We start from the raw sequence: 10,390 nt of genomic DNA on the forward strand, positions 1-10,390 counted from the left end.
TGAAAAAACAAAAACATAAAAGACACATCATCATCTTTCGATTCTTTTAATAACGTTGCCATACACATGAAATTTTAAAAACTCAGTAACACAAAGATAAGAATTAATAAGAACATTAATAGCATATTTATCTTTTTTTCCATCAATGACATGATCATGTGAGTTGTTGCCAAATAGAAGAATATCCAAACAACTTTCAAGAGACCCGGTTGTAGATCAAGAAGCAGAGCTACAAACTCCCACTTGTTTTTCATCACTGAACGCTGAAACATGTTGTATTTCTCCGTGATTTCATTCTTTCAAATATATCACTCGTGATTTTGTAAACTCTCCTTCTGAAATACCCGCGTGAGGTAAATCCTGGTGGACCAGCAAATCGAACTCATCACAGACAGTGTGATGTTTTGGCATTGAACGTCCTCCAAGTGCAGCTTTTCCACCAGATTTTCATCCATTACAGTATCATATCACATTGTTCACAACAGCAGAGACTCACTCAGGTGCTTAGGGATGAGAGCATGAATGTCTCTATGTCATAATGGCATGAAAATAAACTTCTTTTTTTGACATCCCAACAGATGACAGAGGTATTTTCAAGTAAATACATAGAGGAACAAAAACATTTAGGAGCTAACAGTGAAAGCAATACTTTTATGTTTAAATGAACTTTGAAGTACATAATGTAAAAAGAGTGAAACAATCTCAACTCAACAGAGATCAAAAACAACGTCAGAACATGCAAAAAGACAAAGTTGGCCTCAATATATATATACAATTCAGTACACCTCCAATGGATCGTTACTCCCAGCACTGATCAGCATAAACTGGCATTTAATTGGTAGTGTTGGTTATAAACTCCCTCATCACCAGCTGTATTTGCCAAGTTAATTCTTATTGGCTTGAGTTGTTTGTTTTACTAAAGCCTGTGTTGATGTAAGCCTGCCATTCATTGAAAAAAAAAAAAAAATTAAAGTAAAAAGCTTGAGCCAAACAATGCTTAATAGCTGAATTATTCAGTCAGTCAAAATTCATATTCAAAACACAAGTGAAAATCACTTTGGGGACCTGTTTCAAAAAGATACAAGACAAATGTTTGTGACACTCAGAAGACTCATTTTATATTTCATAGGTGTCCAAAATCCATACTGAATAACAAGGCAGTTGTCAAAAAGAAGGCGGTTTCTGGTGAACAACATGTACAGAGGTTTGTGTTTAGGAAATATCAGACTAAAGCATTCTGATGTCTAGTGAGGTATTAGTCCATTCTCATGTAACTCTTTTTTTAATCAACTATAGCAACAGTGAGCCCTGTGAATGAATGTAAATGCTTTGTTTACTTGATGATCAGGCAGTCACAAGAGTCCATTCATCTCTTTCTCTCTGATTTCGGTACTAATTATTTCATTTAAAAACCATCTCTGAAGATGATATGATAGACTTTGGTGATTTTTCCTTGGTTTTATTTTTCTTTCTGTCCTGTTCGTTCAGTTCCTTGGCTTGTTGCTCATTGCTGAGCTCAGACAGCTATTTTGTTTTCAACAGCAAAGCTGTTACTGTCTTCACTTTGCTTCGCCACACGTCCACAGCTTCCTGATTCTTCAGACTGTTCTTATATTTGTTATCGTCATGACACTGCATTGTAATGTTATCAGCTGTGTGGATAAAAAGGTCACTGTATCACAAATTGTGAGCCGTGGAAAATGAGCCCAGTGTGGGTAAAACTGTTCTGCTGTCTTGTACTGGCAGGACAGTTTTGTCCTCTAGTTGTATTTGTAGCAGGGTGCTGCTGCCCTCTACATGAAACTGCAGCGTCTTTAGTCACTATGGCATGTGGGTGGTGACATGACTGGCTGTGGCGGCCATATCGGAGCCCAGCATGAAGTGCTGGTCTCTGAACTGAGACCTGGAGCCAGAACAAGCGGGCTGGCAACAAGACAGATCCATCCTGGCACTGGCTCCTCCCTTCTCTGAAGGCCCGCATGGAGACAGAGGGCCTGCTTCATGAGGGGGAATAGAGCAGTTACAGTACAGTACATTTGACGGCCAGCTGGCACTGCAGTTTCATAACCACACAGATGGAAAGTGATGAGTCAAGTGGTTTCCTGTGGGTCCTTGTCGTCACTAATACCAGACGGAGACCTCGTCCGTCAGGGGGCTATTGTCCTGGGACATACGGCCAGCTGATTGAGCTTCCGGAGAGCTGCATGTCACGGATCAGCGTCTCGATGGGTGTCTTTCCTACCAGGCGCATAAAAAAGAGCTGCGAAATGAGGTTGGCGGGAACAGCGCGCAGGGCCGGGAGGCGCAGGAGCAGGCGTCCAAAGCGCTGAGGCTGACTCGGGTACTGCATCCTCTCGTATTCTGTCAGAGCCACTTGAGCCTTCTCCTGCAGAGACTCCACGTGGACTGGGTCTGTTAGACCACAGGCGTCTGAGAGAGGGAGGAGGAGGCAGTTATTTAATAGTGTGGGCAGGTTATATAAAGAGTCGTGATGAGCTGAGAGGATGGTAAAAATCCCAGCAGATAATGTGATAAAATAGCCCTCAGAGAATCACATACAAATACAGCCTCATCATATCAAAACTATAAGAAACCTCAGAAGGCAAAAACACAACTTAAAAAAGTAGCAAATCATGGTCTTTTAGCTTTAAAAGGATAGAAGAGAATGCTTCTGGATGAGGCATTTCCAGTCTGTATATTATTTTAAAAGTCATACAAACCCTGAAATGCACATGCCGCATAATGACCGGTGACAGCACTAAATTTTGCAGCACGAAATGCATTAATGCGTTTTCATTCAGAAGCCAGGAGATGGTGCCATAGTCGGTAAATTCACAGATTAATGTGGCACATGTGGATTAGTGTGCATTTAGTCTTTATTTTTGTGTGTTCAGTTCCTGCTCATGGTTATCTATGTGAGCGGCACTCAGAGCACTTTATCCTACTGGAGCTTTGCAAAGTATGAAATATATTTTCACAATGAGCTTGCATTAGAAATGAAATGTGTGCAGTTTGAAGGGTTGCATTGTGGGAAATGTAGGTTTCAGTGTTTTTAAAGATTGTCCAAAAATAGAGACTAAAAAACAGGAATATCTGAGTCGCAGCTGCACTCATTTTTTTTTAATCTGTCCCTCACAACTCCGACAACTTAACCAGTGAACTGTGTCCCTTTAATAGCGGCAGTACACTGGGTGACAATAACAGCTGAAAAAGCACAAGAGCAGCAACAATCACCTGGAGAGAACAGTGCGATGGCCTTCAGACAGCTGTACTCCGCCGAGTCCACCTGCAGCCTGGTCAGCTTGTCCACTTGGTCCTGGAACACCCTCACCTGGTCCATGAAGGACACCACGCGCTCCGCAGACATGGGTGAAGAGTGGAAGCCGGCAGCGGCCAACAAGGGAGCCATGTGGAGCGGCAAGGCCGACTGGGCCGCGTTGAGGATGAAAAGCTCACTCCAGCTCAGCCTCAGCAGGGCCACCTGTGGATTTGTTGGTGTGTTAATCAGATTGCTCTACACTGTTATCATTCATTTTTAAGGTTCACTGTATTGATTCCATATTGATGTTTTGAAGCATACACTTTGCTTTGACCTTTCTGTTTCTCTCTCAAACACTGTACTATACCGTACAGAAACTATACTCTTTTAAAAATCTTCTAACCTGGTCTGACACAGGCAGCTCAGGGAAATAAGGGATGTTTCTGGCCCACTCCACAGTGCTGAAGAGGAGCCTGGCAGCCAGTTCACAGATGTTGTCGATCCCCATGGCGTTATCTGGACCGGTTTGTTGGTTGTATTGGTGTCCATACCGACTGTTGGGGTACGGTTCGGCTCGCAGCAGCTGGGAAATGAGCTCTGACAAAGGCTGACCTCCACCGCTTCCTCCGTTGTTATTGTTATAGAACTCGCCACCAAGGCCACTGGATCCGCCGATGGGCGTGATGGAGGGGCTGAGGCTTGGCTGAGGTGGGATCCGACCGCGTTGAACTGCTGTATTTTGGTTGGGGGACAAAGGGGAGGGGAAGGGAGGAGAGGAGAGGATGAAAAAAAAGAGAAAATGAGGGAGACAGAGAGGAGATGAAAGCAAAGGCAATGGAAAGGAGAAGATAATGAGTGGAGAAAATAGTGAAGGACAAGGGGAGGTACAGGAAAGGATTTGGAAAGAAAATGGAGAGAAAGAAAAGTTAAAACTGAGTTCAGTCAGTGCTGTATGTCAGATTATCAGCAGAGCGGCTTGACCTGATTAGGAAATTATTCTTCAAGATTAAAGGAGGCATAATCGAGCCCAGACTGACTCAAGAAGAGCATGAAAGTGAGGAGAATATTATTGTGCTCATCAGGTTGAATGAAGGTTATCTATGGAAATGAAAGACTTGTTTCATTTCCATAGATAACCATATAGACAATAATTCACTCTCCATTAAAATTTAAATCTCTGCAATGTTGATTCTGGGCGAGAATTATAAAATGTTGTTACAGCAACCTTAAATCCTAAACTTGGAAGGATTCTGCTCTCACAAACACCCAAGAGACTAAGAACCTCCAGACGGGGCAGTAGCAACTCATTCATTTGGGAATATGAATCCACTCCAGCCTGAGGAATGTTGCTGACCTCTGACCTCTTTGTGGAGGTGGTCAAGTAGAGGGAATTTCTCTTTAGGGGGCCATAATGCGTCTCATTAGCATGCTTTACGATGTGTGAGTACGAGGGGGAAACAACTCAGAGACTCATAAAGTTGTTTTTAAAATCACAAACCTTCAAAAGATAAATGTGAATTTAGGTGCGTATATATGCACTGCATTGGCTCATTATTTGTTTCTGTGCCATGAGACTGAATGATGCCTCACTTGAGCTTCACCACTTAAGGTGAAATCCCCATATTGGATTCAGTCTGATTGAGTCAACAAGGCAGTGGGGTCTGCAGCTTCAACCAGGGGCTTAAGGCTCTGAGACGCAGGTGTCTTAGCACTGTATCCCACTCAGTCACTCTTACACAGGCACTAGATTAAGCCACTTAGTACATCACATTGAGCTGACACGCATGGCTAACTTAGCCATGATAGGGCCTAGACAGCATATGTGGCATTTTCTCAGCACTATGGGGCTCATGTGCAGAAGGGGTGAAGATAACAGCAAATTTGACTATGATTAATTTTCTTTTTTCCAAGAGCAGCAGACTGAAGTAAAGAAAAGCCTCTTCACTGAAAGAAATATCAATTATTTGCATTTTTATACATCCGTTCAATTTAGTATTTGCAGTATTGCAGATATACGATCACAGTGTGTCTCCCATCTTTTGCGAGGGGATTAAAACGGAGGGTGGATTTATGGATTAGGATAGACAGATACCTTCTTTGCGCATGCCAACACGGAAACACTTCTTCAGTCGACAGTACTGGCACTGGTTTCTGTGGTGCTGGTCAATCTGACACTCCCTGTTTGACCTGAGAACATAAACAAAACATTTTGGGACTATAGTTATAACGGCGTCAAACTTTGTTTTGAAGTTAAACAGCTTCTCTGAATTTGCTCTAACGCCAAAATGATCTGCAGATTTCCTTCAGGTGTCAGACTGTGTGATCTGCTCTCACCTCAACAAGTGATTCTCTCATTTTCACCCAAATTATTGAAAATAACCAAATCTATATCACCCATGTGTAACTAGTCCTGCTGTACGGCAAATGAGAATGTGAAAAAGGAAATATGCTGTAAAGAGCTGTCCTGATCTGACACGATACCAACATTTCCTTGTCGCAGTTTCCCTGATGCTGCATCGTCATTTGAGATTTTACATTTTCCAACATTATGGTGTACTGTTCATAGTTCTTTCAATCACATACCGCTGTTCTTATGTGTATTCTATAATATTAATTTTATTCTTGTTTAACTCAAGTAGATGTGAAACACTAAGTTGATGAAGAGAAAAAACAACTGCACCGTTTTTGGTAACCAATTAATCATTTCAGTCATTTTGTCAAAAATGTCAAACGTTGTCTGGTTCAAACTCCTAAAATGTGAAGAGTTGGTACTTCTCTCGGTCATGTTTGACTGTAAATTGAATATGTTTATGCTTTGGACTTTGGTCAGACAAAACAGGTAATGCAAAGACATCACCTTGAGAAACTGTCATGGACCATTTTTCACTATTTATTGACATTTCATTCAGATAAATTGTTAATGACAATTACAAAAATTAAAATTGTTAGTTACAACCCTAAACACAAGATCATGATGAAACTAAAATTGAATATATACACAATGACAGGCTAAATTTGACTATTTATCTGTACTTAAAGACAGATGTTTTTGTTTAACAGGTTGGATGTTCTAGATTTGGGCTGTAGACTATAGACACCTTTATCTGTGTGTTTATGTATGACAGCTTCACAAAGCAAACATGGAGCCACAGCTCATGGTGGCTTTCATTATTAGTGAATCCTTTGACTTTTTTCTCCATTAAGCAGGACCAGTCAGTAAAAATGGAAAGAGAAATGCAAAAAAATCCATCACAGTTTCATTGGAGATTAATTCAATTGACTGCTTATGCAACAAAGGATCCAAAACACAAAGATATCCAGTGCACTATCATACAAGACAAAAAAAATCTCATCTGAAAAGATGAAACCAGATAATGCTTAGCTTGAAAAAGTACTGAAACAGCTCTTGATAATTCTTAAATTAATTGTTTTAGTTCCATTGTAGAGACAGCTTTAACATTACGTTTGTGCTTCTGTGTGTGATAGGGTATTTATTTACACACCTCATGGCACAGACATTTTGTTTGGAGCAGTTCTGCACATTTTGTATGATTTATTCTGGAATTTATTGTTGTTTTACCTTAACAAACATTGTCATTAAATAGAAAATCTGAAATAAAAACTGAAAATACCATAAACAAAAAATGTCAAAAATAACTTCATATAGCATGAAATATACTGCAAATGTCTTTTTTTGAGTTATATCATCTGTATATTGTCACTGAGCAATTCATTATCACGTGTCCCAGTAAGTTACATAACCGAGTACGTTTTCAATTGCGAGCAGGACTGTTATGAGACACCCTAAAACCAGGTATTTGACCTGGGGGCGCTGCGTGGTCTGAGGGCAGTTAGTGAGTTTTCAGTGATGGAGGGTAAGTTCAGTTAAAAATAATGTAACTAACAAGGCTTGCGTTTAATTTGCATTCAATATTCAGTCATGCTAACTTGCTGTAACATGTTAATGTTAATGTTTTCCTACAACTTGTAAATTTGTCCCCGCATCATTTGACCCCTCATCTCAGTTGATTTTTGTTGTGGGACATAAGTTAACACATTTGAAAGTCATTACATTTTAGCACGGTTTTATGCTACATATTTTTCAGTAGATGAAAAATTTCAAAAGTTATCGAAAATTTGCAGGAAAATCTAGATGCAGATGCAGCCATATAAGCAGTGCAAAAAGTCTGTATCTTTAAAAGATGATGATCAAAAAATTAGAAATCATCTCTATTCAAAGTTCCAATTAAGAGTAAAGTTAGGGGTTAAGGCAGAGATTAGGTTAATAAATAGCTTTTTAAGTCATACTTTTGTTAGCTTATGCAAAAAGTGACAAGACAGCCCAATACAAGCTGACAGTTTTTGTCAGACTACAAATAAACAAAGAATTACCCATAATGCCCCTCTCACCTGCATGTGTAGCTAAGGTTACGTCTGACGCTCCTCTTGAAGAAGCTCTTGCAGCCTTCGCATGTGAAGACGCCATAGTGTTTCCCGCTGGACTTGTCCCCACACACCACACAGTCCACTACGCAGGCCTTGTCGTCGTCTCCGGCCTCCATGTCGCTGCCCCCCGCCTGAGGAGAGCCGTCCTCCTCGTCCCCCCTCAGGTAGTTCTTGTCCCCCAACCCGTTGGTGCCCCCATTGGGATCTCCCCAGCCCCCGCTCACCATGGCCATCGCTTGGTTACCGAACCACCGCAGAAGAAAATGGGACAGGCAGCCAAGATTTCTGGTTGCTGTCAAGGTAACATAAACATCAATAGTCCAGATTGTGTGTTTCCCCCTCACCTGGAGAGAATCAGTCTTTTCCACTTGCCTGTCCTCTCATTAGTTAATTAAGTCTCTTGGTTTCAGAGCATATAACAGCACAGTTGTGAGGCTAAACTAGCAAATGTCAATGTTAAAAAATCGGCTATAGCATTGAAGAGGAGCGTGTTTGGCAGAAAAAACAAGAGCAGTTCTGTCTCCTCCCACTCCACTATGACCTGGAAATAGTCACACGTGTGGCAACTTTTAGTTTTGCATGCCTTTGGATCTCAGTGCCTCCTTTTTCTTTTTCCCTTTGTCCTTTTCTCTTTTTTTGTGCTGTTTATTTGTCCTTGTCTTCAAACCAGTTCCTGAGATGGTTAAAGAGAAGCCTGCTCGTACGCTGCCCGGTAGAACAGTGTCGGTCACGCTTCAGCCGTGGAACCTTTCACAGGAAACAATGAGTGAAACATTGCAGTTCTCCTAAAAGAGAGCAAAGGCGGAACAGTTTGCAAACAAATGACATGAAGGGTGAAAATCTCCTCCTTACACACAGCCCCACGCTCTGTTGTTCTCTTCCCCACTCTCCCAGCTCTGTCTCTGTAGCAACTGTAATGGCTGAAAAAGGACCTCGCTGTAGCTCATCCTAGCACATGCCTGGAGAGGTTTTGACCACCCCTCTTAAAGTACCCCTTACACTGAAATCGCCTCTGCTCACACCAGTTATTCCTCACAAAAGGCAGCTGTCTAGCTAAATATTCAAATTCTTCTAGAAATGATGTCAGGCTTACCTCAGAGTGAACATTAATGTCCCTGACTTCACTGGCAAATAAATTCCTTTTTCGCTCTAGATCTCTCTTCCAGCAAGCGAGGCTGCAGACACAGCTCTCCTCTTCTGCTGTAATCCTCTCAGCAGCATTGTGACCCACAATGAAGACAGTCCAGATTAAGCAAAACAAGTCAGTGCTCGCACAACAACATTATTTTCATGTGGTTGTGACCTTCTTCCTCAAGGCACCGCCAGCTGCAGTGGTGGCAGCAGACAAGGCGACGTGGACTGCCTGCCGTCGCGTCCAAAATACACAACACAAGTAGATCCTCAGCACAAGGAAGTGAGCTCTCTTCGCTGCTTGTTGTAGCACAAGTGCTAGGTGGTGACGATATCCTCTGTGTTGCTTCCCCCCGCCCCAAACAAAAAAAAAAAAAATCAAGAAAAGCAGGAGACCATCCGTCTGCTCAGCTCTTCATAGTTCCTGCGGTTGCTCTCCAGGCACTCATGTGGGCTTCTCCCTCCAACCTTTTGTCAGTGCTTGCCCACCAAGAACTAATGACTTGCGGCCTAGCCTTGTGTTCTGCTTTCTGTGTGTGTGTGTGTGTGTGTGTGTGTGTGTGTGTGTGTGAGAAGCTTTCCCTATGGCTCAAGCGAACAGGAGGTGGGGGGTGGAACGAATACTGGTGCTCCTTTTGCCCCACTTCTCTATCTCAGGCTTCAGAGTCCACAGATCAAATTATGATTCAAGAAAATGGCCACAGCCCGAGACAGGCTGGATTTCTCTCAGCGTTAGCTTTTTTCCTCCTCACCCCTCTTTCCTCTTGTCTGTCTGTTTTCCTCCAACCTATTTGTGTGTGTGTTCGAGAGAGGGAGAGAGAGAGATCAAGCAAAGCAATGGAGGGAGGGAGCAGGAGTGTGTGCAGAGGGGGAGGGGGCAGTCTCTGTGTGTGTGTGTGTGTGTGTGTGTGTGTGTGTGTGTGTGTGTGTGTGTGTGTGTGTGTTTGTATGTGTGTACTCCCAGGGATTTGACACTGCTATTCAAGCCCTGCGGTTACCATGGTGCCGTCCGCCTTATATGGCCATTGGAGTCAAAGAGCAAAGAGAGTGGGTTGTGTGGGGCAGCACACACACACACACACACACTCACAGGAAGGATGTGGAGGATCTCTCTCCTCAGAGATGCAGAGAGCATGACCCCGAGGCCTCAAAAAACCACCTCGACAATACCAGATTACCCTGAAGCCCTGCAACAAATACAAGCAAGCTGATCTTCTGCCCGCCCTTTGTGTTTTAGAAAGCAATCAAACGTTGCATCTGAAAGTTTCTCCGCTGCAGTACACGAAGCAAAGCAGCAGAGAGATGAACTTTATTTCTCAAAGGAGGGATATGTCTCTCCCACTTGAATAACACACTTTGATCTTGCGTATGTGTGGAGCAGCCCGCTTGAGAGCAGCTTATTGTGCTGGAAGTAAAGGTTAGCATTTTGTGGTCAGTGCTCATTTGCTCAAGGCCCTCTCTCTCAGTGCTTTGTGGAGCACACGGTGATTTGTGTTCGAGGTTACCCCAAGAGGTCAAACTGACTTTCACGCCCCTGTCGTGCTAAAAAGCCCA

At 42.6% G+C, this 10,390-nt stretch overlaps 1 protein-coding gene across 4 annotated transcripts; it reads right to left on the bottom strand.

Moving 5' to 3' along the window:
- Positions 1-32: 32 nt before the first annotated feature.
- Positions 33-9,626, bottom strand: nr2f6a (nuclear receptor subfamily 2, group F, member 6a). 4 transcript variants are annotated; one of them, XM_046408350.1, is made up of 6 exons: positions 8,799-9,626; positions 7,670-8,452; positions 5,352-5,446; positions 3,663-3,988; positions 3,235-3,481; positions 33-2,430 (listed from the first exon to the last, which is right to left on the bottom strand). In XM_046408350.1, exons 2-6 carry the CDS (start codon positions 7,936-7,938, stop codon positions 2,156-2,158), a joined length of 1,212 nt encoding a protein of 403 aa, XP_046264306.1. In that variant the 5' UTR covers positions 7,939-8,452; positions 8,799-9,626; the 3' UTR covers positions 33-2,155. The 4 variants fall into 4 exon arrangements, with proteins under 4 accessions (XP_046264306.1, XP_046264303.1, XP_046264304.1 ...); XM_046408347.1 differs by having other exon boundaries at positions 3,663-3,991; XM_046408348.1 differs by having other exon boundaries at positions 3,663-3,991; positions 7,670-8,490.
- Positions 9,627-10,390: the final 764 nt, after the last annotated feature.

Source organism: Scatophagus argus, chromosome 13 (genome assembly GCF_020382885.2).
Source record: "Scatophagus argus isolate fScaArg1 chromosome 13, fScaArg1.pri, whole genome shotgun sequence".
Taxonomy (NCBI): Eukaryota; Metazoa; Chordata; class Actinopteri; family Scatophagidae; genus Scatophagus; species Scatophagus argus.